Raw genomic sequence first — 27,570 nt, 5'->3', positions numbered from 1 at the left:
ATGCAGGGAGATGGGAGTGACAGCCGAGTCCAGCCAATGCTGGGAGGGGTGGCTTCTGGGGCCCAGCCATCCTGTGGCTGAACACCAACACAGCATGACTCAAGACCCCCAGCCCTGCGGCTATGGGAAGAACGATATACCCTGGGTTCGGGGGAGACCCAGGGTCGACCCCAGGACTGATGGGAAGACACCCCCAGAGGTGCCCGAGCTCTTACCATGATGATGTACCAGTTGTTGACAACTGTGAGCTCAAACAGGGTCACTGCCAGGGGAAGGGAGAAAGCAGCATTCTGATGAGGCCCCACTTCAAAGTCAACTTCGAGTGGCCTCTTGCCAGCTATCCTGGGTGCCGTGTGCTGAGATGAGGGGGTCACCATACGACCGCTTGGGTTGTGAGCTCCAGGAAGGACCAGGCAAGGCACTCCTAGGGCGCCGGCTCCACAGGACATTGTGGCCCGGCCCCAAGAGGACACACCCTCTGCCTCGGCAGCCTGTGCCACACGAGACCATCTGGATCTTACTGGGTGCAGATCTGGGGTGTCATGGGGGCACACCCTTTTTCTGGAGAGGCGGTTTGGCTGTGTTCGCCTCTTCATGGGGGTGGGCAGAGGGCTGTGGGCAGCCTGAGCCAGGGGGCAGTGCAGTTGCAGCAGCATTGGTGTGGCTGGGTCCCATTCTGCAAGTGGCACTGTGATGAGGGGACCCCGCCCAGCTAAGGCTTGCAGCTCTTCTCCTCCCCAAATACTGAGAAAGTATCAGGAAAGAGTGGAATCAGGCAACTGAGTGAGCTCCGGGATCCAGCCTGGACTTCACTGCTAAGGTTGGGCAGACCATGTCCTCCACCTGGGCCAGGGAGGCTTCCAGAAAGTGTGGCCCTCGGTGCTGGAGGGAGAGGCCCAGACACTTTTGCTACAACACCTCTGGGACCCGTGGTGACAAGGGCGGGGTCCCCAGGGAATGTGCCCCCTGTGATTTTTCCCACTCACCAAAGCTGTTGAGGATGTTGTCAAAATTATTGAGATAATAGTAGCCTTCCTCCACCACGGTCCTGTTGCCCACGGTGTGGTTGCGCCAGCGGTAGGCATCTGCCACTGTACTCGTGCTGGCCGGAGCACAAGGGAGAAAGGAGGGAGGGTCACAAGGCGATCGGTCACCTCCAGAGAGGACAGAACTCTGAAACAAACCAAAGTCTGGCCAAGGATCCTTCTGTTCTGCCCGCAGTCTCGTTTCCTGCCTAACCCTCTCCACCTCATGCCTGGGTCCCCGCTGGAGGAACGCCCTTGGCTACTCCTGCCTGCTGGGCTTGGTGGGAGCCCCTGGCCAGCCTGACCCACCTCTGTCACCTGGAAGTTCTCTGCTGCAGGCGGGGCCTTCTCTCGCACCACTGCCTGCAGGGGAGGGAGGAGAGGCAAGGGCCTCCTCTGCACCTGCCCCGTCTAGGATCTGCTCTTGAGGCTGGACACTAGGCCACAGCCCCAGGGAAGGAATTCCCTACTGGGGCTTCCCTGATACTTGGCCTGAGCAAGTATTTGAAAAGGTTGGCCCTGTTTTGAGGAGCTCATATTTGCCACTTTTCTTCTAATCCTTTATGGCTGTTCTATTAATATCCATGCTAATATTTATAGAAGTCTAGTGTCTGGGCCACCAGGGAGCCTCCTCCCACATGCACGCATCAGATGCACGGGTGAGGTCTCGAGCTTGCACTAAGCTCCCTGGTGACTGCAATGTGCTCTAAAGTCTGGGACTCACTGCTATAGGCTTCTGGTTCCAGACCAAGCTTGACACTCAAACTGGGTCTCAAAGCTACCAGTGTCTTTGTAAAACTGTTTCCTCATCGGTGCTTGAGGCTGTAAAGACCAAATGTAAGAGGACTCTGAACTGAGGATGAATGAATGGCGGTGTGCAGTGATTTCACTGTGGCGGCTCAGGAGAAAGGGAGTGGTCATGGGAGATTTCACTCTCTGTTCCCCATCCCTGAGCACCATGACCTTCTTGCACGTGTCCGTCTGTCTTATCCTATGATGCTATCCCTAGAAGACTGGTCTTGGCCCAGGTCCCCAGCCACTCCAGGAGAGAAGTGGGAGGAAGCCATGGCATTTGACCTTGGGACCGGGGCTACTTCGGGGGTGGTCTCCAGCCCTCGACAGAGGGTGAGCTGATGGCTCCCGACCCTATCTGGGGGATGGGGAACAGGGACCCTGAGTCCAGGACCCTTGTTTAGCTCACTGCACTCAACTAAGCCCTGAAAGCAAAGCAAGGTGGTTGCTCAGAGAGGAGCATCCCTGAGGACCCCAAGGCCACAAGGACACCAATCCTGGCCCTGGCCAGCCCTCTGTCCCGGAAACGCAGACTGCCTGGGGCTGGGTGGGGCCGGGCACCGCCTACTCACTTGCAGCAGTTGGGGAAGACGATCCCGCAGAAGAACTCCATGCCCACGATGGCGAAGGAGTAGTAAAAGATGAGCAGGGTGAGGCCCAGGCTGTGGGGCGACAGGGGCAGGGTGATGTGGGGCCGGCAGGAGGGGGAACGACTCCTCCACAGCCCCGGCCTCCTCGGACCCGTGGGGCTGACTGTGGGGCCACGCCCCAGGTCGGTTCACCAACTGGAAAGTGTCTGCGGGGAAGGGGCCTCGTGGGGCAGCTCTGGGGTGAAAAACGGCTCACGTCAGGACGCTATGAACAAATGCCCCTTTCCCAGAGATTCACCCCTTACCTGTGAAAGTAGACTCACAGGTGACCCCTTACCTGTGAACGTAGACACAGGTGGTAAGCAAGTTGACAGCTCCCTGCCCTCCCTACTAAATATGTCAGACAGGTCAGTGGAGAAAAATGGTGCCCAGGAGACCTGTGGTGGTCAAGATTCCAGGCTCCTTGGAGCCCTGTCAGGCCCTCGATTGCAGTCCTTTGTGGAACTCCTTTCCCCCGACTGCCACTCGGCTCCCGCCCCCACGGGGCACCACTGCATGGCACCTGGACCTGCAGGCCGGGGTGGGGGCTGGCAGTACCTGGCCATCCGGGGCAGCAGCTCGAACATGGTGTCCAGCACGTTGCGGTAGCGCTCTTTCAACTTAAACAGCCTGAGTGAGGAGGACGCCCGTCACCTCCACACACAGGCACATGCCTCAGCCCCCGCCCTCAGAACATGCCAGCCCCGCCTTCCACATGCCACATGCTGAAGACAGGCGAGGGCATCTCCTCCACCTGCGTCTACTCCCTTGGGTGCCACCAACCCTGAGCTTGGCTCAGGTGACTCATGCATGAAGGAAGGGACAGTGGCGGCCCCAGGACACCGGCTGGGTGGGGCCTTTCCACGACAAGGAGCAGGGCCAGGCTGCGTCTCCTTGCAGTAGAGCTGCAGGCTCAGACAGGAGCAAGGCCTGGCTCCCGGGGAAGATGGGGGAGAAGCCTGTGTGCCCCGGGGAGTAGGGGCAACGGAGCTCACCAGTGAAGAAGGGTGGCAGGGAGTGGGAGGGAGGCGGACACTCAGGGACAGCCCCAGGCCACCCCCACACGCCAAAGCGGTAGGCTTTTCCTCCATAGACGCCACCACCCCTCCCGGCACCTGCCCTGCCCATCCCGCCTTGGGAGACGATGGGGTGGACGTGGATGGGGTTGCAGCTGGAGGGTCAGGAGGCAAACCCAGGCTCTGAGGGCAGAGAACCTCGGGACCCCTCATTAGGAAGAGACACCATCAGTGGGGCAGGCTCGCCTGGGACTTCCTCCAGTGTCCCTGGGAAATCACTGGGACCCACACAGGACTTTTCTCCACTAGAGGCTGAGCCAGAAAAGCACGAGGGGTCCCTGAAAGGCCCTTCCAAGCCTCAGACCTGTGGCTCTGTGATCTGTGACTGAGCACATGGGCTCCTGTGGCTGGTGCAATGCCACCTCGGGTGGGGTGCACACGAGTCATGGGCTGGGCTTCTCTGCCCAGAGGTGCCTGGTGCAGTGAGGGGATGGGCACAGGCAGCCTGCATACCCTCAGGGGTGGGGATGGTGACCCCATGGCACTTCTGCAGGGGGTGACATCTATGACTCTGGCTTATGAACCTTCTGGCTCGTTCTGGGTCACTTCCCAGACCAATCCTGGGGCATTCCCGCCCTCCCTCTCTTTCTCCCTCTCCTTCTCCAGCTCTGCCCTGCCCCATCACCTCAACAGCTGGAGGGGGCGCAGGACCACGATGAAATAGAAGGGCTCCATGTTGAGGGCCAGCGCCAGCAGTCCCAGGAAGGCGAACACTGTCACGGAGAAGTCAAACCTGCAGGAGGGGAGAGGCCAAGGTCCACCCTGTGGCCCTGAGCCTCCCTGCGCCTGCTCCCCTCCCTGGCACCGTGCACAGCCACCCTCCCACGGAGCCCAGACACAGCAACACCAACAGGAACCAGCCGGCTGCGGGAAGAACTTCCTGCCACCCTGGGGCTTCAAGGTGGCCAGGCCCTGTCCCAGCATGCGTCTTGGGAGTCAGGCCTCAGTGCTCTGACCCCAGGGCCAGAAATGCCCAGGAACCCCCTCCAAAGGGCCCCGTGCTGGTCTAACGACAGGGAGGAAAGAAGCCCCGGCATCCGCAGCCCTGGAGACAGGCCTCGTCTTCCGCTCAACAGACATCTGGCTACACACTGCGGACCAGCCTGACCCCAAGGAACTTTCTGAGGGAAGAGAGCAGGCCCTTCCAGTGAGATTCCCATTAGAACAGCTTGCCCTGCCCCAAGCCAGAGGACCCTCTCTCCTCTCCAGACACACAGGGCACACATGTGCTGTCAGCTCCTCCCAACTCTGCTCTGCGTGTCCACCCCCTTGCTCTCGCGGCCCACACTGCGTGTCATCCCCCCGCCCTCGCGGCCCACACTGCGTGTCACCCCCCCGCCCTCGCGGCCCACTCTGCGTGTCCACCCGCCTGCCCTCGCGGCCCACTCTGCATGTCACCCCCCCACCCTCGCGGCCCACTCTGCGTGTCACCCCCCCGCCCTCGCGGCCCACTCTGCGTGTCACCCCCCCCGCCCTCGCGGCCCACTCTGCGTGTCCACCTGCCCGCCCTCACGGCCCACTCTGCGTGTCCACCCCCTCGCCCTCGCGGCCCACACTGCGTGTCAACCCCCCGCCCTCGCGGCCCACTCTGCGTGTCCACCCCCTCGCCCTCGCGGCCCACACTGCGTGTCAACCCCCTCGCCCTCTCGGCCCAAGACCTCATGAGTGCAGCCTGACTTCACAGGCCAGTTAACTTGAACAGGGCAGGGAAGTGACCTCCCACGCTCTGGGGAACAGGCAGAAGGGCCACGTAGGTCTCAATACTGCTGATCAAGGAAAGTGGGGGCGCATTCTTCTCTGTGGGCATTGTGGTTTTTATGGAAGAGAAAAAAGTTTAATGACTCAGGAAGAGCCAACCAGCCTGTGGCACCTCAAGAGGCCATTTCCAGAAGGACTGGCGTGGGTGGTCTGAGAGGCTTCAGACAAGGGCCGGACCCTGGGGAGTTCCTGGGCTGGGGGCAGGGCTGCTTGAGGGAGACACAGGCCTCGGCCCGTCCTCAGACCTTCCCTCTGCAATTCCAGATATGGCCCGGGATTGGGGTGTGCAGAGAAGGGTCTGGGGCCACCATCAGAGTTTCAGCTTTGCGTCAGAGACATGCTGTCCACTCACAAGTTCCATCCGGAGGACAAGTACTCCACAGGGCCCAGGCCGGCGACCTTCAGGAACAGCTCCACCCCATAGACTGCGGACAGAAGGAGTCCATCGGCAGCAGCCCCGCCACATCCTCCCCCTGCTCGGTCTCCTTTTTGAGGCTCCTCCACAGTCTGCAGCCTTCCTGCTGGCCATGTGCTCTCCAGGCTGAGCCCAGGCCTCACTCATGTCCCACCGTGAGAGCAGGTGCTCCATGAGAGGGCCCAGATGGTGGGCAACTGAATAATCTGCTTAAAAGAAACTGGCCAGGCGTAGTGGTTCATGCCTATCATCCCAGCACTTTGGGAGGCCAAGAGAGGAGGATCACTTGAGCCCAGGAGTTGGAGACCAGCCTGAGCAACATAGTGAGACCCCTACAAAAAATACAAAAATTAGCCAGGCATGGTGGCGCTGTGTGCCTATAATCCCAGCTACTTGGGAGGCTGAGGCTACTTGGGATCCCTTGAGCCCGGGAGGTTGAGGTTGCAGTGAGCTATGATCACACCACTGCACTCCAGTTTGGGCGACAGAGAAAGATCCTGCCAAAAAAAAAAGAGAGAGAGAAATCCTCCCTTCCCGTCTCTGGGCAGGGCTCTGCTAACCATTTGTCCATCCAACAGGTGTGTCCTGACCACCCCTTCCATCTTGGGCCTTGCACTGGGTACCAGGTGTGCAACAGTGACCAGTGCAGGGCACCCCTTGGGGCAGAGAGCTTATCAGCTCGGTGGGAGAAAAGACACCAACAGGGAATGACAGCACAGTGTGCTCAGACTTGATAGAAGGAGCAGGAAAGTCAGGAAGAGGCTGGGGGAGACGCCAGCAGGCAGAGGAAACCCCTGTGCACAGCCCAGAGGCAGGCGAGAGCAGCAGGCAGCAGAGGCCACTGAGGAGGGCAACAGTGTGCAGCAGGGGACACGGCGCTGGCAAGCGAGTGGAGGGCCACACACGCCTAGGATTCTGGGCTCCATCCAGAGGGCAGTGGACAACCACGAAAGAGTTTTAAACAGGGACAACATGGAATCCGACTAAATACTCCGTCTCTTTATAGCTTCCTGTTTTAGAGAAGAACCATGAGGTTCTATACTGAATAAAAGTTCTCCCAGACAATTTTAAAACAAGCAGTCCAGCAAAGCCATGTCAGAAACTTACTAGTTAGAAAGACGAGGTAACTCCAGGGCACGTGCTTGGAGAAGAAGTTCCCACCTGTAAGGCAGAGAAGTAGCAGCTCACAGGCAAGCTGGGTGTGCCGGCCAGGACACGGCCAGTCCCCAAGCAGGGCTCACCTTTCAGCATAAACGTCTCCACGAGGATCCAGACCCCGTTGACTGCCACCACCAAGTCTGAAATACACAGGCCCGTAAAAGACAGAAAAATAACGGGGGCTTAGAAATCTGCAGGTCACAGCTGCCGTCCCTGGTTAACTTTCTGGAGCTCTACGGGATGGGGAGAACAGGGCTGCTCCACACACCCATTTGATAGGGAACGTCTTTCTGCTCTGTGCTCTTACCAAGGGAGCTAAATCAACCAGTGTTTTCACCTAGAAACAGCTACAAATTTCTAAATACACTCCCTCTGTCACTGTGTGAATACCAGTTATGATGTAGAGATTATTCCAAATTGGTGTAAAAAATGGACAATATACAAGGCATTCAAGTATTGAAAACATGTGTTTTCCCCTAGAGACTTCTAATTTAAAAAAATTGCATGAACTCTTTAGAAAAACTGCATATGCATTAAGCCATTTACCTAGCGATCCCACTTTCCAGAAACCATCCCAATGATGCACTAGCAAAAATGTAAGATGTATCTGAAAGCTATTCACTGCAGCACTATTTGTGATAGCAAAACAGTAGCAACAATCTCAATGATCATCAGTAGGGGAGTGGTTGAACAGACTATGATACGTTCATAAAGTGGCATACTTTAACCATAAAAACAAACACAGGCTGGGTACAGTGGCTCACACCTGTAATCCCAGCATTTTGGAAGGCTGAGGCAGGCAGACTGCATGAGCCCAGCGGCTCGAAACCAGCCTGGGAAACACAGGGAGACCACATCCCTACAAAAAATAAAAACAACTAGCCAGGTGTGGTAGTTGTGGGCCCAGCTACTCAGGAGGCTGAGGTGGGAGGACCGTTTGAACACAGGAGGTCAAGGTTGCAGTGAGCCATGCTTGTGCCACTGCACAGACCCTCTCTCTAAGAGAGAAGAAAAGAAACGAGGTACATTTCTACATATTAATTTTTTTTTTTTTTTTTTTTTTTTTTTTTTTTTTTTTAGACAGGGTTTTACTGTCACCCAGGCTGAAGTGCAGTGGGGTGTGATCTTGGCTCAGTGCAACCTCCACCTCCTGGGCTCAAGCGATCCTCCCACCTTAGCTTCCTAAGGAGCTAGGAACACAGGCGCACACTACCATGCCAGCTAATTTTTGTATTTTCTGTTGAGCTGAGGTTTTGCCACATTGCCCAGGCTGGTTTCAAACCCCTGGGCTCAAAGAATCCACCCGCCTCTGCCTTCCTAAGTGCTGGAATTACAGGTGTGAGCCACCATACCCAACCTCATTTCTACATATTACCATGAATTGGTCTCCAGGGCACATTGTTAACTGCAAAAAGCCAGGTGGCAGAAAAAAGTGCATAAAATATGCTATTGGTTAAGACAGAGATATTGATATGCATCCAACTTACAGGTTTTAAACAATGGAAGAAGCCATAAATAAAAGTTGCCCACTGTGGGAAGTGACAGGGATAGAAATGAAATTTCCTTCAATATATGTATTTTTTGTAGATCTGACTTGGAACCATGTATTTCACATAATTTTTTTGCTTTTTTTTGAGATGGAGTCTCGCTGTGTCACTCAGGTTGGAGTGCAGTGGCGCCATCACAACTCACTGCAACCTCTGCCTCTCAGGATCAAGCGATCCTCCCGCCTCAGCCTCCCAAGTAACTGGGACCACAGGTGTGCATGGCTACTTTTTTCTATTTTTGGTAGAGATGGGGTTTCACCACATTGCTCAGGCTGGTCTCGAACTCCTGACCTCAAGTGATCTGCCTGCCTCGGCCTCCCAAAGTGTTGGGATTACAGGCATGAGCCACCATGCCCAGTCCTAATTTACGTAATTATGAAACAAAATTTGGGTTTTTTTTTTTTTTTTTTTGAGATGGGGGATCTCACTCTGTTGCCCAGGCTGGAGTGCAGTGGCGCCATCACGGCGCACCGCAGCCTCAACCTCCCCAGGCTCGGGTGATCCTCCCACCTCAGCCTCCCAAGTAGCTGGGACTACAGGTGTGAGTTACCACACTCAGTTAACTTTTGTATTTTTTTGTAGAGATGGGGGTCTCACCATGTTGCCCAGGCTGGTCTCGAACTCTTGGGTTCAAGCAATCCAACCACCTCAGCCTCCTGAAGTGCTGGGATTTTAGGTCTGAGCCACCATGCCTGGCCATAAAATAAAATAAAATGTCAAAAGCAATCCCAAAAAATAAAAAATAACACGGCATAAAAAAATCCAAATGTATATCCCATTGGTGACATGTCCACATGGAAAGGAACTATTCCAGGTGACCTTAAAACACAAGGCCAGGCACAGTGGCTCACACCCGTAATCCCAGCACTATGGGAGGCCAAGGCAGGAGAATGGCTTGAGGCCAGGAGTTCAAGACCAGCCTGAGCAACATGAGGATACTCCAACTCTACAAAAAATAAAAAAATTAGCCGGGTGTGGCAGTGCGCACCTGTGGTCCCAGCTACTCAGAAGACTGAGGTGGGAGGATGGATTGAGCCTGGGAAGTCAAGGCTGCAGTGAACTATAACTGTGCCATTGTTGGGGCACCAGACTAAGTCCTTGTCTCAAACAAACAAAAACCCCACAGTAATCTGAATGTACATCCCCAGACTGATGTTTCTAGGAATTATATCATTGGGATTGGATTGCAGTTGTTATCCTGGGACTGTGAGATAAAGCAAATGAATAACTGTGCCAGTGTAGTTAGGAACCTGGATATTTTTCTTCTTTGTTGGTGTCTGATTGTCTTCAAAGACAACCTGGATTTTAAGATTGAGAATCTAGGCCGGGCACGTGGCTCACGCCTGTAATCCCAGAACTTTGGGAGACTGAGGTAAATGGATCACCTGAGGTCAGGAGTTCGAGACCAGCCTGGCCAACATGGTGAAACTCCATCTCTACTAAAAATAAAAAAATAGCCGGGCGTGGTGGCGCACACCTGTAATTCCAGCTACTCGAGAGGCTGAGGCAGGAGAATCACTTAGAACCCGGGAGGTGGAGGTTGCAGTGAGCCGAGATCACGCTAGCCTGAGAGACTAAATGAGACTCTGTCTCACAAAAAAAAAAAAAAAAAAAAGGATTGAGAATCTAGATGTGTAAGATTCATGAAATCAGTCTTACACATCTAGATTCTTAATCTTAAAATCCCTGCAGGCCTGAATGTGAAGTATCAGCATGAACTCACAACAGTTTATCTTTAAAGAAACAAAACCCTAGTTCTGTCCATGGGAAGGCCTAGAAACAATGACCAACCCAAGCAACAAGCACTCAACGCCTCGAATTGTGTCTCTAACACCATCTCCTACTAAAAGGAACCAGAGCTCCTTGGAAAGACCAAATTGGATCAAGCCTCTAGGTTAGTACTGTCCAAGGGAATTTTCGTGACAATGAAAATTTTCTTATCTGCACCATCCAATTGGTAGTCATTAGCCATTTATGGCTATTAAGCACTTGGAATGTGACTGCTAAGCTGATTTTTTCATTTTAATTAGCTTAAATGTAAATGGCCGCATGTGGCCAATGGCTTCCACACTGCACAGCATAGCTCTAGATAGAACTACCAAATTCCAGGAAAGGGCAACAGAGGAACACACAAAACCCAAATCCTGCTTCCTCACCTAAATACTGCATGAGGGGAGGAAGAGGAGCCTAGAGATTAAAACAAACTCAAGAGACATATCGACCAATCAACTCTGTAGTTCTGGAATTTGCTTCCAAAAAATCTAGGGCTAGAGGGGATGATGAGCCGGAGTGAGGATACAGATGGGTGACGGGCACGGGGATGCGTGTGGTAATGTTTTCTCCAATTTTATACATGCTGAGAATTCCCCACAGTAAAAAGTCAAACACAAGATTCTAGGACCAATCTCTTGCCTCTCCTGCTTCTAGAACAGCAAAGGACTCAGGGGGAAAGTGGCCTAGAGTGGAGATATTTCATACTTACACATGAAATACTGGAAGGCCTTGGACTTCACAAGGATATTAATGCCTATTTGAAGAAAAGACTTGTTAAAATGTAAATTTATGCACTTGTTTCCCCTACTGTATCCTTCATTTTTTATTTTTTATTTTATTTTATTTTTTTGAGACGGAGTCTTGCTCTGTCGCCCAGGCTGGAGTGCGGTGGTGTGATCTCGGCTCACCGCAAGCTCCGCCTCCCAGGTTCATGCCATTCTCCTGCCTCAGCCTCCTGAGTAGCTGGGACTACAGGTGCCCGCCACCACGCCCGGCTAATTTTTTGCATTTTTAGTAGAGACGGGGTTTCACCGTGTTAGCCAGGATGGTCTCGATCTCCTGACCTCTTGATCCGCTCACCTTAACCTCCCAAAGTGCTGGGATTACAGGCGTGAGCCACCGTGCCGGGCCCCGTATCCTTTATTATTATTATCTCCTTCTGGGCAGGTGCGACCACCTACCACATTCTTTGTGCATGCAGGTAAGCATGGTCTTTAGCCCAGAGGTTAAGAAAGGAGGGTCCTACTCAAAGAGTGGTACCCACACTTCTGTTCAGAACCCCAGACAAGACTGCACTGACTGCAGCTGCTCTGGGGAGAGGCTGAGCAACCTGGAATCGAGATAGAGCAAGGCAAAGCTCTGCTGACCACTGCTGAAACTGGCATGAAATTAACGGGCAATTGTCAGGTTAATAATATAAGCACCCAATTTCAAATTTTCAAACTTTACACTACACAAGCGTTATTCAAGGGGTCATGCAAAGTAAGTATATATCCTGTCATAAGAGGAGGGTAAAAATATATTACTGGGGCTGGGCATGGTGGCTCACTCCTGTAATCCCAGCACTTTGGAAGGCCAAGACAGGCAGATCACGAGGTCAGGAGTTCAAGACCAGCCTGGCCAGCATGGTGAAACCCTGTCTCTACTAAAAACACACACACACAGAATTAGCCAGGCACGGTGGCAAGTGCCTGTAGTCCCAGCTACTCAGGAGGCTGAGGCAGGAGAATCACTTGAACCTGGGAGGCGGAGGCTGCAGTGAGCTGAGATCGCACCACTGCACTCCAGCCTGAGCGACAGAGCAAGACTCCATCTCAAAAAAAAAAAAAAAAAAAATACATATATATATATATATAAAAAATTGGATGAAAAGGTAGATAACAGAATAGAATATATAATGTCACCCTATTGTTTTAAAAATGCATAGAAAAACGGCACGGAGGGAAACACATGAGAGAATTAACAGTGGTTATCTGGGTGGTAAATTTCCATTTACTTCTAATTATCTCACTTTCAAGTTTCTTCAATGAATATCTTTGCTTTTGTATGAAAAAAGAAAAATTCCCCAAATGTCTTGGTTGGGTTAAGTTACCCATTTTGGTTGGGTTAAGTTACCCATTTCTCTCCTAATCTGCTTCCTACCACGCTTACCTCCCTGCTGGGGTAATCACGCTGTCTCTTCACACACACATTCAGACACACACACACACACCTGTCTGAACCTCTCCTCAGATGCTCCTCTGCGGTCTCTGAAAACTTCCATCAGCCCCCAGCTGCCAACACCTGCCATATTCAAACCCACTTACCTTTGAAGATGAGGAGCGCCGTCCTGGGAAGCTCATCAAACCAGTGCTCTCTGTTTTTCTTGGCCTGGTAGACAACAGGACCAAGAGGGAGGGTGTCAGGGCCAGGGACCAGAGCCGTGCCCTGGAGCCAGGATGCTGGCTTCCTTTCCTGTTCACCCTGCTAAACTGGGGAACAATGTTAACCTTCAGGGATCTATCTGACAACACAGCCAGCCAGTGTGTACCAAGCATTTACAATGTGCCATGCAGAGGCATTATTTTAGTATAGTCCTGAAATTAGCTTTGTCAGTAGGGATTATCATTATGCCACTTCCCAGGCAAAACAAGGCTCAGAAAGGCTCAGCAACCTGCCTGATGTCACACAGTGACTAATGGGGTCTAAGTGAGATTGGGTGCTGTTAACCATGACACTATGTCACAAATGTAAGGGCAGATTTGGGGGCTGGGGGCCACCTGTGATCCCTGAAGTGTACCATGCCAAGCTGGGGGTTGAGCTGCTGTAGCAGGGAGAGAGCTCGATCTTGGGGTGTCCCTGCTTCTCACTGCCCCACCTGGGGACCTGTCTGTCTACTCCTTCTATGGTCTCAGAGGAGAACTCACCTTCCACTTCAAAGCTGCAACTTCGTAGATATCGTAAAAGTCCTTTAGGCTGCCAAAAGCAAAATAAAAAGGGACAAAATATCAGAACATAGTTCCACTGAGCTTTGCTTCTCTTACTTGCCTGCCTATGGACACCTTTACAGGGTGAGGGTAGGAGGAAGGGAGGGGACACCGTGTGAGTCCCAGCACAGCAGTGCTGGGGGATCCTTTACCTGCGATTGTTTGGATCTCCTCTGACCCTGAGGTACTACGAATATGTAATCCACTTAGTCTCCATCGACTGCACTAACTACGGACAGTGTCAGTGCCCTGGAGAGGCAGCTGCTGGAGTACTAGGATTCTTACGAGGACAGAAACTTCGCCTTTTAGCAGGGGCCTTAATGTAACACCTGGGACTCAAGCTCAGCTCAAACAGGGCTTGTTCTCAGCTCCACAGCAGGCTGCTGTGGACAGGGCTTGGTCATCAACAGCCTGGAAGACCAATCCTGCCCCTGGAGATCTAGGGTCAGTTCTCTGCGGCCGAGCCAGGTGTGTGCAGGGGATGGGGGAAGTATATTCACCCCTCTCTGTCCACCTGGCTCACATGGGACTATCCTACCCCACTGGGGGTTCGAGGGCCAGCAGCTGGGCCAGTCCACTCCATGAGCTCCTTTTTTCTCAAGTCAGTTTGAATTGGATTTGTGTTGGACTTTTGTCACTTGCAAAAGGAATCCTGGTGAATCCAGTCTGTAAGTCCACATGGATAAACATCTCTGTGGAGGAAACTGAAGTCTCTGACAAGCCTATAGGCCTGCCCACCTCCACGGCCTTCACATGCCCTGGTTCACTCTAGACATGAACGCCTTGTCTGGTCACGCTGCCCCTACCAGGCACCTGCTCTTACCTGAGCAGAGGTGTGTTGTTCTGATTCAGGGCCTTGAAGGTAAGATAGCGCTCCCTGGCACTCATCCGGGGCTTGTAGAAGCGCATGAGGCCTTCAAACTGCCTGTAGGAGATGCCGGCGGGCCTCTGGGGGAGAGGGAGGAGCAGTGTGGAACCCAGACTACTCCCTTTCCCTTGGGGCACCCACTCCAGATCCACTCCAGCTCTGTTCATTCTTCCAAGGGCAGGGTTCCTGGTTTCCAAAGTTGCTGGCCTGGCCATGCTTAGGGGCTGCTCTGGGCAAGAGAGGGAGGACAGGGACCAAGCCCCTCCCTGGCCCATGGCTCCTACCCTCTGGCTGACGAGCAGGCGGTAGGCATGCTGGATGGCGGTTCGCTTGTGCAGTAGCAACGACTTGAACTTGCGTTTCTCAATGTCATTGAAGGTGTCGAACACCACAGCCAGAAGCTGTGGGAGAGAAGCACAGAGCCCTGGTTCAGGGCCGTGAGTGGCTGGCGCAGGGGGTGCAGGGGGGCATGGGTTCATCATTTAGGCAGGGCTCTCATCCAGCCAACCCAGAGAGGCCCTGGGGAGACCCTTTTGCCTGCACCTCATGGGGTAGGAAGTCGGTCTCCCAAGTCTCAACAGAGGCAAGCCCTTTGTTCCTCTTGTAAATTTCCCTCTTCAGATACATGAAGGCATTGTTACTCAATCTTTCCCAGGTTCCCCTCCACTTTCCCACACTCCCTTCCCCAGTTCCAGCTTGTCCCAGGCTGGGCAGGGGCAAGCCAGGGGAGGATAGAGTAGCAAGAGGGGCGCATCTGGGTTCCGAGCCCAGTCTGACTCTGGCCAGTGGCAGGAGGAGGCTGCCTGCCCACTGCCCTCCTGACCTCCGAGCCAGAAGTACCCTTCCTCCTCCTGCCCTCTTTGTACTTCTCCTTCACTGCTTCACGTGTGGCCCAGGAAAAGGGGGAGTGAGAGGCTCTGCAAGCAAGGAAATAACGTTCTAGAGTTGGCTAATACCAAAGTTAGCTTATCAGAGGGGGATGGAAGGTGGGGGAAGAACTTGAAAGAATCCTTTTTAGAAACACTTTCTCTGTCTTTAAAAATGTTTTAAGGGAAACTCTCTGGTCCTTTCCCTCAAACTGGTCCCCCATTTTTTCCCTGTGGATCAAAGGTCAGCACGCTTTTTCTGTAAAGCGTTCAACAGCAACTGTTTTAGGCTCTGGAGGTCAAATGATCTCTGCTGCAACTACTAACCTGTGGTCATATCATGTGATCAGCCACATACTATACATAAACAAATGGGCATGACTGTGTCCCTGTGTATTTACAAACACAGGCTGTGGGCCAAATTTGGCCAGCAGGCCGTACTTTGTTGACTGTTGCCCTAAATTCTCACAGCTCTAAATATATTACAAATTAAATCAAATACAAAGAAGTACTCAACATATTTCTTCTTGGTTTCGAGGAATTAAAACAAGAATATATTTTCTCCTTTTTAAGACTTAATTTTGGCCAGGCGCTGTGGCTCACACCTGTAATCCCAGCACTTTGGGAGGTTGAGTCGGGCAGATCACCTGAGGTCAGGAGTTTGAGACCAGCCTGACCAACATGGCAAAACCCTGTCTCTCCTAAAAATACAAAAATTAGTCAGGTGTAGTGGCAAGTGCGTATGCCTATAATCCCAGCTACTCAGGAGGCTGAGGCAGGAGAATCACTTGAACCTGGGAGGTAGAGGTTGCAGTGAGCCAAGACTGCGCCACTGTACTCCAGCCTGGGTTACAGAGCGAGACTCCATCTCACCAAAAAAAAAAAAAAAAAAGGACTTAAAATTTTTTAGATTTCACATGTCTACCTAGAGAAGATGATTTTCATTTCTATACTGGGCCTGACTGTGGTGACTGGTGTGAGAATGCTCTGCGGAAGCATAAAAATAAACACAAGACTCGATCGGAAGCCTCTTCCCGTTAGTCCTGCCATGGATGTGTGGTCTGAGCACCAGCCTAACAGCCTGGTGTCGGATGTGATCTATGATGGCTGGGACATTCCTGGCGGCTGTCTGCGCCTCCACAAATACCCTCAAAGTTCTTTGAGCACAGGCGCTTTACGTTCTCCTTCACAGAACGTGTTCTATACCGGATTTTCTGATGGTTCCTGATAAATGAGGTAGAAATACACAAGACATTTCTGGCATATGAGTGCAACTGAACAGAGTGGTTAGGAACAGGGCTCTGGAATGGGCCTGGCCACTCCAAGCTACGCAGCCGTCGGCAAATCACACTGTCACTCTGACCCTCAGTCTCTTCATCTGCACTTCGAGAACCATACTCACTACCTCCAGGGTTGTGTTTATTTATTAAATTATTTCATCCTTATATGTAAAGCACTTTGCATAGTGCCAAGTGGCTAAGGCTTACTAAATGCCAGCTTTTACAGTTATTATAATATAGTTGGCCTTCCATATCTGTGAGTTCTGCATCCATGGATTCAAACAACTGGAAATCAAAAATATTCCAAAAATAAAAGGATGGTTGCATCTGTACCGTACATGTACAGCCTTCTTTTTCTTGTCATTATCCCCTAAACAATATAGTAAAACAATTTTTTTTTTTTTAATACGGAATCTCGCTCTGTCACCCAGGCTGGAGTGCAATGGCATGATCTTGGTTCACAGTAACTTCCACCTCCTGGGTTCAAGCAATTCTTCCGCCTCAGCCTCCCGAGTAGATGGGATTACAGGCGCCCACCACCACACCCAGCTAATTTTCGCAAGTAGAGACAGGGTTTCACCATGTTGGCCAGGCTGGTCTTGAACTCCTGACTTCAAATGATCCACCCACCTTGGCCTCCCAAAATGCTGGGATTAAAGGCGTGAGCCACCCTGCCCAGCCCAGTATAACAACTATTTACATAGCTTTTACATTGTATTAGGTGTTATAGGTAATGCAGGATAATTTAAAATATATGAGAGGATGAATGTGCATAGGTTATCTGCAAATACTCTGCCATTTTAGACAAGGGACTTGAACATCTGTGGATCTTCACACCTACAAGGGGTCCTGCAAACAATCCCTGTGGACACTGAGGGTCAACTGTCTATTTCTGATGTAAGAATGCAAAGGTCCCAGGGTCGCCTGGGTTTAACATCCAGCACTATCAGCAGCAGCAGCACTGCCCTGGTGAGGACACCACCCCCAGCAACTGGCTGAACTCCTGAAGTCCTGACAGGGCATTCCCTGCAACACCGCACCTGACTGTGAATCTGGGACTTCCTGCCCCAGCGTTCTGCCCTGAGAGGCGGAAAGCAGTCCCCACTTCTCCACTCCCATGGCGCCCAGCGCTGTGTGGGTAGGAGCAGGCTGCTTCAGCATATAGCCTGAAGCACAGTCACTCACCAGGTTCATGATGAAGTACAGCTCAATGGAGAGGTACACGATGAAGAAGACACAGGACCAGGGGTTCCGGGAGTAGGAGGGCATCATCACATCTGGGAAACTGTATTTGCAGAGGGTGACCCGGCGTGCTGTATTTGCCTGTCTCCATCCTCTCAGAGCACATGCCTTGCAGAGGACAGCTCCTTGTTCGCCTTCCCAGCCTCCAACCCTGGTTCCCCTACTCTCACCCCTGGGCTTCATGCTCAGTGGGCCAACCCCATCTCCCAATGGCACCACAGCACCTGCCTGTGCTGGGATGTGGAATATACTTTGCAGAAAAGAGGAGGAGACCCCAGCGCAGCAGCAGAGGACCAAAGGCAAGGCAGAGTCTGCACTTACTTGGCTGTGGTCAGAAGGACAAACAGACTGACGATGCTGTTCTCCAGGGTGCTGAAGTACTGCAAGGGAAGAGGGGGCAGAGGAGAGGTCGGGACCAGCCAAGAGCACACGGCTGCCAGGAACAGGCTGCGATGGGCCACCTGGCGCACCCTGCCACGCCCGCTCTTGCATCTCTCAAGGAATCCCTGAGGGAGGCAGAGGAAAGAGCAAATACGCAGTCCAGAGGCCTCCCCTTTCCTGCACCCGATGTTTCTGGCAGAAGCAGACTATTGACTTGGGGGGACTTTTTTCTAGGGAATCACATGTCTGGGCCATTCGTCTGGCTCTCCGCCACTACTCCTCTGCCAAAATATTTCAACGGTCCAAACCTGATCCTGGTGGCACCCCTTTGAAGGACAGAAAAGGGGATCCCCAGCTCTCAAGGAAGGAAGTGGTCAAGTCTGAGTGACGGGAACTCCCACGTGCGGTGCACACACAAGCTATGATGAGAAACCAGGCAGGGCCCCCCTTTCCCACATGGCTACAGGGTCACGCTGGTGACCCTGTCTGAGGGAAAAGTCCTCCATAAAAGAAGAGACAGACAAATGTGCCAATTACTTACGGGGTCTGAAGGGTTAGGGGAGAACAAGTAGAAACCTAGAAGCGGGTGGAAACACAGATAAACGAAAGGATTAGAGCAGAGGTCCCAAAACCTGGTGTGAAAAGGACCGGACAAATACAGGCAAATGAATGCAGCAGGTCAGGAAGAGCAGCAGGGACTGTTGGGGACCACAGCACCCCAAGAACACATGCTGTGTTGAAAGGGAGCAGGGCTGCAGGCACCAGACGCTTGCCGCTCTACAGCAATGTGCTGGGCACTATCAGCTCTGTTCTTTCAAAAGAGGGGAAGTCTGTATTTTTGTGTAAAATCTAATTTTAAAATGCTGGCTCCAAGTTTTCAGACCAAACAAAAACCCATCTGTTGGCTGGATCTGGAATCCAGGCTGCTGTTTTGCAATCTCAGGTTCTGAGATCATGACAGCTGAGTAAAATTCCAAAGGGATCCGCTGCTCCCCTGCAGCCAGGGTCCCAGGGTGGGAATGCCATTCACTTCCTCCCTTCAGGAATGGACCACTCCCTGAGTCCCTGAAATCCTGAGTGGGAAAAGGGAGGAACTCTGCCCTTAGGGGAAATCAGCCCTACCCCTGGAGAAGCACAAACAAAATTCTACCAAGAGTGGGATGGCGGGTGGGAGGAAGTGAGAGCCATGACTCAGGACAAAGCAGTCATGAGGGCCAGGAGGGGTGGGGCCTGGCTCTAGCCTCAGAGTCAGGGCTCTGGAGTCCCACTGTCTTCGCCATCTGCGGAGTCCTGGTGAAAGGACCTTGGCTTTCCCAGCTGAGTGCCAGGGCTTCCAAGGTCTACGCCCTGTGACTCTGTGGCTATCACAGTCAGCCCCATGTGAAAAACCAAGCTCTCCTGAATGAGCAGCCTGTGACCCTGCTGTACCCAGTGAAGCTGAAGCTTGCCGTCTCTCAGGGCCCAGGCAAGTGCCTTTGAGAAACTCTCAAGCGTGAGCACCAGGAAACACACAGGAGTGTTCACTGCGGTGGGATTTGTGATAAGAAAAACGTCCAACAGAAGAGCAGATTAACAAGCTTTGGCATACTTGCTCCGCTCCAGTGAAAATGAATATACGGCATCTACATGTATCAACAGGAATAAATTTCAGAAACACAGTATTGAGCGAAAGAGTAATGTGTAGAAGTGGACACTCATATTATATAACCACTTAGAGACTTTTTTAAGTATGTAAAGCTTTATCATTTCTTTGTCACTTGGGGAAACGTAAATGTGAAACAAAATATAAAGAAGTGCATGGGAATGATAAGCTTAGGACAGCAGGTACCTTTGTGGAAAGCGGGAATCATGATCACTAAAGGTCACAAACGTGCCTTCCATTTTATTCTAAGGCTTCATTTCCTAAACTGGATGGTAGGTCCATGGGTGTTCATGTTATTATTATTTATTTATTTTGAGACAGGGTCTTGCTGTGTCACCCAGGCTGGAATGCAGTGGCACCATCACAGCTCACTGCAACCTCTGTCTCCCCATGCTCAGGTGATCCTCCTGCCTCACCTCCTGAGTAGCAGGGACCACAGGAGCATGTCACACACCACCATGCCCAGCTAATTCCTGTTTTTGTTTTTTTTTTTTGGCAGAGATGGGGTCTCGCGCTGGTCTCGAACTCCTGGACTCAAGCGATCTGCCTGCCTCAGCCTCCCAAAATGGTGGGACAATCGGCATGAGACACCATGCCTGGCGTATTTTTAAAATCTTTCTGAATTTCTGAAACTACCTGCTCTGGTCTGAATGTTTGTGTTCCCCGCCCCAATCCCTACGTTGAAATCTAATCCCCAAATTGAGGGTGTTAGGAGGTGGGGGCTGTTGGAGGTGAAGAGGTCATGAGTGTGAAGTCCCCCCGAATGGGATTAGTGCCCATATAAAAGAGGTCCCAGAGGCTGGGCACAGTGGCCCACACCTGTAATCCCAGCACTTTGGGAGGCCGAGGCAGGCAGATCACAAGGTCAGGAGTTGGTGACCAGCCTGGCCAATATGATGAGACCCCGTCTCTGCTAAGAGTACGAAAATTAGCTGGGTGTGGTGGTGGGTGCCTGTAGTCCCAGTTACTCGGGAGGCTGAGGCAGGACAATCACTTGAACCTGGGAGGCGGAGGTTGCAGTGAGCCGAGATCGCGCCACTGCACTCCAGCCTGGGTGACAGGGTGAGACTCCGTCTCAAAAAAAAAAAAAAAAAAAAAGAGGTCCCAGAGAGCTGCCTGTCACCTTCCACCACGTGAGGACACAGCCAGAAGGCACCACCTATGGATCAGGGAACAGGCCCTCACCAGACACCCACGGCTGGCCCTTGACCTTGGACTTCCAGATTTCACAGCCTCCAGAACAGGAAGAAACAAACTTCTGTTGTTTATAAGCCACCCAGTCAGGAAGAAATAAACTTTTGTTGCTTATAAGCCATGCAGTCTATGGCATTTTGTTATAGCAGTCCAAAAGGACTAAGGCACTGTCAAAATAATTTTTCTTCTCTTTTTTTTTTTGAGACAAAGTCTCACTTACTCTGTTGTTGCCCAGGCTGGAAAGCAGTGGTACGATCTCAGCTCACTGCAACCTTGGCATCCCGGGTTCAAGCAATTCTCCTGCCTCAGCCTCCCAAGTAGCTGGGATTACAGGCGTGTGCCACCCACGCCCAGCTAATTTTTGTATTTTTAGTAGAGACTGGATTTCACCATGTTGACCAGGCTGGCCTCAAACTCCTGACCTAGGTTATCTGCCCACCTCGGCCTCCCAAAATGCTAGGATTATAAGCGTGAGCCATTGTGCCAGGCCCAAAATAATTCTTCATCCACTGTGAACATGCTTTTTGAGTGCGCCTAGGCCTGAGAAGTAGGAACTCACCGAGGATGGCGAAGATGATCATGAAGAACAGCAGCAGCAGGAGGATGTCCATGAAGGGCGGCAGGGACTGGAAGATCTGCCGCAGGTTGCTGGGGAGAGATGGGCCAGCTCAGAGGAGGTGCCAGCTGGGGCGGGCTGTCTGGGACTCCTCCTTGTTGAGATGGGGCCTAGTGCTTCTGACTCGAAATACTAAACCCTGCCATACCCTGGTGTGACATCATGCTTCATTTTTTCCTAAAGTGGCTTGAGACCCCCACTTAGTGGGTGGCGGGGAAGAACTGGGGCAGGTGTAGCACACAGCCACCTCCACCTGGTGACGGCCCAAGGAGGCAAGTGCCCTGCAAACAGGGAACAGAACAGAAGGTCAAGGGCATCACTTTGGGCGCAAAGGTCAGTTTCCATGAGCAGGATGTGGAAGGCATGAAGACATTTCAAGGCCACTTAGTCCTGGGACACTGGGCCTGTTTCAAGGACAAGTCCTGTTTCTAGCTTTGCAGATGGGCACAAAGAATGAATTACAAGCCCACTCTCAGCAACAGTAGACCAGCCAAGAAATTTTCCAGATTGCATCTCCCAAAATAAATCTCAGTTGAGGCTTGGTCTGGTTTGAGTTTGGTCCCACAGCCTCAGTGGAGATGGCAGGAGAGTCTGCTTGTGTCACATGGATGCTGCTGAGCTGCCTGCATTTGGGTAGATAACACGCATAGAGCGAGGAAGCAGCTCTGGAAGGCTGCAGAAAAGATGGGAAAAAGCCCTGGACCCAGAGGCCGCAAACCTACACTGCGGCAGGAATATCGCCTTCTCCTGTGCGTGGGTGGAATGGCAGAGGGAGAGTGAGTGTGTGTGTACTCCCACCAGCATGCAGGGTCGACGTCATCACTAACTGACTCACAAGCTCTTGCCCCACCAGCCCAGAGGTCAGGCCATGCCAGGATAGTGACTGTCTGCCCAGCTTCCAACCCGGGCCTTACCGCCGGACGCCTCCGCAATACCGACAGTCCACCAGGAAAATGCAGCGCAGTGCTCGGGTCACCCGCACATGGGACATCTGCCGTACCAACACCACGATGGCCTCGACAAACTGCACCACCAGCACCGAGGTCTGCGGGTAGCAGGCATGGAGCACCGTCAGGCCCTGCAGCCCAGCCGTCATCCTGCATTACCTAGAATCGGGGGCTGGAGAGGCAGCGCCCACTCTGGCCTCAGGAGGCCTCTTCTTCTCTCCAGCCCTCTCTCACACTTCCTGCCAACATCAGGCAGCCCCAGAAGAAAAAAACTCCAGCTGCTGGCTCAGGTGTGTGGCACCAGGAGAATGAGCTGAAGGGAAGCATGACTGCTGGTATCCACTGAGGAGGCAAAACTGCCACTCTGCCAGGCCCCCTCGATCAGCCCTCCCTACTCACATCAGGGATCCCGGGGCCTGCAGCTCCTCTTCAGCTCCGCTTACTTGGCTACACTCTCCTAGAGTAGCACACATGCTCCACACACTACAAAGTGCCACCTTGACGTGCTCCTACTCACGCCACTCTCTGCGGCACAGATAAAAAACGCACAACACTAGGGACAGGTGAGCCCGGGCGCAGTGGGCAGAGCTGGGTGTGAACCCCATGTCTCCAGATGAATGTAAAACAGGGAGAACAGCGCACCTCTCTCCAAGGTGACTGCGCCAGTGCCTGGCAGGTACTAAACACCCCATCACATTAGCTACTGCTGGCATCACCACAACATCTAGGGCACCGGCAAGGCTGAGGGCGTGGTCAGGACAAGGACCCTAGGGTGACACCTCTAAGCATGGACTGGGTCCATGGTGGATTCTGAATTGTACCAAAGAGACAGGTTTGAAGGTGCATGGGAGAAAAGGCTGCAAGGGGAGGGACAGATGGGCGGACACATCACCTTGACCATGGTCCGCTTGTGCCGGATGAAGGTGTGGAGGCCCAGCCAGCGTAACTTCATGCAGAGTTCAAACACTACCACCATCAGGGCGAATAGCTCCAGGGTGGCGTGGACCTGAGACCAGAGGGTGTGGGGATGTGTCATAGCCAGCCCAGCCCACGGCCATTCCTCATTGCCCAATCCTCCCAGGACCTGGAAGTACCCCAGGACATCCTCCCAACACACACCAGAGTTACAAAAACCTGGCCCTGCATGCCTAAAGACAAAGCCTTGGTCACGGAGCCTTCCCCAGAACAACTAAACATAAACTTGATATCCAGGAAACTGACATGCTGGTCCAAATGATGAAAAATCAGGAAGGAGCCTGAAGTTTGTAAGTTGTAAGAAACACAAATTAGCTGGGCGAGGTGGCGCACACCTGTAACCCCAGCTACTCAGGAGGCTGAGGCAGGAGAATCGCTTGAGCCCAGGAGACAGATGTTGCAGTGAGCCGAGATGGTGCCACTGCACACCAGCCTGGGCAACAGAGGGAGACTCAGTCTCAAAAAGAAAAAAAAAAAAAGTAAGAAAAACAAGATAAGATAAAATTTAATATCTAGCCTTGTTCTAAGAGGGATTTCATGTAATATACAAAAAATCTATGAAAGACACTAAGAAAGCATCAATTAAGAACTTAAGAAATAAAATCTGATTGTCAAAAAAACAAGGACTGTCAAGCAGAGAGCAGCCCCTAAAACTCTCATCCTCATTCTGGACAAAAGGACAAGACAGGGAAAACCCTCAGCTGGAAAACCTTCCCAGCAGGGAAGTCAAGTGCTTCCGGGAAACAGACATGAGAGAGCTCCTCCTCCCGGGGGTGGGGAGGTTCGGGGCCTGTGGACATTCCAGTGGGCAGGAACTGACAGAGTGAAGGGACGGGAAGATGGACTCCAGCACAGGGGACAGAGTGGTGGAGGTGTGCAGAGGAAGAAACACAGACTGGCTGGAGCTGTGACTTTCGGGCACGAAGAAGGAGAAACAGGAAGGAAAACTGAGTCATGGAGGGCCTCAGAGGCCAGGCTGGATGAGTGCTTCCTAACTCAACAGGCACAGGCTTCCTTCCTTGCTTCCATGCCTCCCGAACACTCCTTGAGAAGGGAACAAGCACAGCTCCACACCTGCTCTGGCCCCCACTGAATGATGGCTGGGCCTAGGTGTGGGGACATCTGAGGGGCTGGAGCTGCCCAGGAAACATCTCCGCCTCCCATGGTGACCACACCCAAATGCCTTCTCCTTTGAGGCTGGAGACAGAGTAGTGGGACTATCCACTGGGTGCCCTCCCCACCCAGAGACAAGGTGTGGGCACTGGTTCTGAGCAGGGCCTGGGACACTTCCCCTCCCTGGAATGTACTGGTGGGCAGAATCCCAGAGAGACTGGCTGAAGGCCATTCACTCCAGCAGGGACACCCAGGCATTTCGGCTCCCAAGGCCTCTATGACCGCCTGGTATCTCTCTGTTTTAAGTCTGTTTGCAGTGTTTGTCCTCCCAGTATGTTCCTTTTTGGGGTTCTGTCGTTTGCCCTGAAAGCCGTGGCTCCCAGCCCCCCATGTGAGGAGCATGTGTGCTCACGTAGATGCCGAGCCGGAGCGCAGGGACGGCGGGGGCCTCGCACAGGGAGAGCAGCAGCAGCAGCAGGGCCGTGGCCAGCTCCATCAGGTAGAAGAGGTGATTGTGTGCAAAGAGGTAGGCCGCCAGCGCCTTGGCATCCTTGGGGTGGGTGAAGAACTTGTCATTGTTCTCGCCTTCCTGAAAAGATGAGAGCAGTGTGGGCATGTGAGCCTGGAGACCTGTCCAGCGCCAAGGAGGAACCATGGGCAGGGGAGGAAAGGAAGGACCCAGGCAGGCGAGGAGAGATTCAAGCCAGAGACAGAAGACGCTGGGAAATCAAAATGATCTTCGCAAATCTCATGGTGGTCAAGTCTCACTCCTGCCTGCTGATGGGCTCAAGAGACTTGCTGCTTCTTAAAAACCACTTGGAGGAACTAAAGGGTCCTGAGACAGCCAGGTGTAGTGACATCCCAGCTACTCCAGAGACCAAGGCGGGAAGATCCCTTGAGCCAGGAGTTCAAGTCTAGCCTGGGCAACACAGCAAGACCCCATCTCTTAAAAAAGAGGGGAGGGGCTGGGTGCCATGGCTCATGCCTGTAATCACAGCACTTTGGGAGGCTGAGGCTCCCAGGAGGATTGCTTGAGCCCATGAGTTTGAGACCAGCCTGGGCAACAAGGTGAGACCCCTGGTGCCAGCTACTTAGGAGGCTGAGATGGGAGAATCACTTGAGCCCGGGAGGTCAAACCTGCAGTGAGCCAAGATCATGACACTGTACTCCAACCTGGATCACAGAGCAAGATCTGGTCTCAAAAAAAAAGAAAAAGAAAAAGAAAAAGAAAAAAAAGAAGAAAGGTCCTAGGAGGAGGTAAAGAGAAACAGGCATGTCCAGTCCCCTCAGAGGCCAAGTTCTCCCTCTAGGAGTGCCCAGCAGAGTGTAAAGAGCTCAGAGGCCAGGCTCGGCGGCTCACGCCTGTAATCCCAGCACTTTGGGAGGACGAGGCGGGTGGATCAAGAGGTCAGGAGATCGAGATCATCCTGGCTAACAAGGTGAAACCCCGTCTCTACTAAAAATACAAACAAATTAGCCGGGTGTGGTGGTGGGCGCCCATAGTCCCAGCTACTGAGGAGGCTGAGGCAGGAGAATGGCATGAACCCGGGAGGCGGAGCTTGCAGTGAGCCGAGATCGTGCCACTGCACTCCAGCCTGGGCAACAGAGCGAGACTCTGTCTAAAAAAAAAAAAAAGAAAAAGAAAAAAGAGCTCAGTGTAAAGAGCCTGAGAGGAACCACATGAGCTGAACCTTGGCTTTCTACTCCTTCCCTGAGGAATGCTGGGAAGGTTCCTTCGCCCTTGAGGCTCAGCTTCTTCAACGGTAAAGGCACTAACATTAGTGCTTCCTCCCGGGGCTGTTGTGAAGAAGGAAAGTGAGGACATTTGAAAGGCACTTAGAGTGGTGTCTGCCACACAGTCAGCTCACTACAGGTATTTGCTATTATCATGTTATATGAACATTACCAGAAAAAAGGAAGCCAATAACCCTGCCTAGTCAGACCCTTTAACGCCCTTCAAGAGCTACCCAGAACAGGCACAGTGGCTCATGCCTGTAATCCCAGCACTTTGGGAGGCTGAGGCACATGGATCACCTGAGGTCAGGAGTTCGAGACCAGCCTGGCCAACATGGTGAAACCTCATCTCTACTAAAAATACAAAAATTAGCCGGGTATGGTGGCATGTGCCTGTGGTCCCAGCCACTTGGGAGGCTGAGACAGGGGAATCACTTGAACACTATTATACTCTATACTCCAGCCTGGGCCCCTGTCTCCAAAAAAAAAGGAGCTGCACAGTGGCGTATTGCTACTATACATTTACTTAATTCAGGATTCCCCATACCCTACCTTGTTTCAATTGACAAATAATAATTGTATATGGGGTACAATGTGATATTTTGATATATTTATATGTTATGTAATATTTTTTTTCTTTTTTTTTTGAGACAGAGTCTTCCTGTGTCACCTAGGCTGGAATGCAGTGGTACAATCTCAGCTCACTGCAACCTCCGCCTCCTGGGTTCAAGCAATTCTCTTGCCTCAGCCTCCTGGGTAGCTGGAATGACAAGTGCACACCACCACACCTGGCTAATTTTTGTATTTTTAGTAGAGATGGTGTTTCACCATGTGGCCCAGGCTGGTCTTGAACTCCTGAGCTCAAGTGATCCGCCTACCTCAGCCTCCCAAAGTGCTGGGATTACAAGTGTGAGCCACCATGCTCGGCCCATTCTCACAAACTTATTCTGGGAAAGGCCCTGCTTGCAGTTTGCAGAGTGACTGTGAGTGAGTCACTTCCCTGAAGCTGGATAAACTGCTCTCCTCATTAGCAAAAAATCGAGGCAAACCGCAGCCCCAGCAGCAAACCTGGCAGGGGTAGGCATGTCAAAGGGAGCAAACACCTTGGCAGTCAACAGAGGGTAAGTTGAACATGGTTCTGTGTTCTGTGCAGGGCTGTGGTTTTCACTACCACCTCCATGGCCACGGCAGTGGGCAGGGGGCCACATACAGTGGCCTGGGAAGCTTCTGGTTTCAATAACTAAAAAAAAAAAAAAAATGTATTTCTTGGGCAATTTCTTCCAACAAATAGCCAGGAATGAAGGTCTCGCTAGAAGAACCACTGACATGGGGGCTCAGATTTTAACTCTAGGACTTGGAATCGTCCCAGAAGACATGAGGGGAATGAGGTCTCCACCAACAGATGGAAATATCACCCATGGCACTGGATTCTGAAGAAAACTCAAGAGAACATCGACCCTGTTTCCTGGCTGCTGATCATAAACTAGATTTGGAAAAATAAGGAAGGCCAGTTGTAGCGACTTCTAGGCCTTTGCTGTCTGCTCCCTGGGGTCCAAGTCCACATAGAAATGAG

General features: G+C 52.3%; 1 protein-coding gene across 6 annotated transcripts in view; it reads right to left on the bottom strand.

Annotated features, from left to right (window-relative positions):
- Nucleotides 1-27,570, bottom strand: part of TPCN1 (two pore segment channel 1) — a 76,504-nt gene that overhangs the window by 7,216 nt on the left and 41,718 nt on the right. For 4 of the 6 annotated variants that reach the window (XM_008004816.3, XM_073021136.1, XM_073021135.1 and 1 more), the window contains 20 exons: nt 24,676-24,852; nt 23,068-23,181; nt 22,143-22,273; nt 21,172-21,260; nt 18,318-18,352; nt 17,717-17,775; nt 17,339-17,438; nt 14,292-14,408; nt 13,963-14,087; nt 13,080-13,128; nt 12,480-12,543; nt 10,883-10,927; nt 6,937-6,993; nt 6,803-6,856; nt 5,633-5,705; nt 4,148-4,255; nt 3,005-3,076; nt 2,390-2,479; nt 987-1,102; nt 216-262 (listed from right to left, as the gene is read on the bottom strand). In XM_008004816.3, coding sequence (XP_008003007.3) covers nt 216-262; nt 987-1,102; nt 2,390-2,479; nt 3,005-3,076; nt 4,148-4,255; nt 5,633-5,705; nt 6,803-6,856; nt 6,937-6,993; nt 10,883-10,927; nt 12,480-12,543; nt 13,080-13,128; nt 13,963-14,087; nt 14,292-14,408; nt 17,339-17,438; nt 17,717-17,775; nt 18,318-18,352; nt 21,172-21,260; nt 22,143-22,273; nt 23,068-23,181; nt 24,676-24,852 — 1,722 coding nt within the window. Of the gene's footprint in view, nt 1-215; nt 492-986; nt 1,103-2,389; nt 2,480-3,004; nt 3,077-4,147; nt 4,256-5,632; nt 5,706-6,802; nt 6,857-6,936; nt 6,994-10,882; nt 10,928-12,479; nt 12,544-13,079; nt 13,129-13,962; nt 14,088-14,291; nt 14,409-17,338; nt 17,439-17,716; nt 17,776-18,317; nt 18,353-21,171; nt 21,261-22,142; nt 22,274-23,067; nt 23,182-24,675; nt 24,853-27,570 lie in introns of all 6 variants that reach the window. The other 2 variants (XR_012094595.1, XR_012094596.1) reach the window with 2 other exon arrangements.

Source organism: Chlorocebus sabaeus, chromosome 11, assembly GCF_047675955.1.
Source record: "Chlorocebus sabaeus isolate Y175 chromosome 11, mChlSab1.0.hap1, whole genome shotgun sequence".
Classification (NCBI taxonomy): domain Eukaryota; kingdom Metazoa; phylum Chordata; class Mammalia; order Primates; family Cercopithecidae; genus Chlorocebus; species Chlorocebus sabaeus.
Note: the sequence above shows the minus strand (reverse complement) of the source record. Positions and strands in the feature narration are given on the sequence as shown.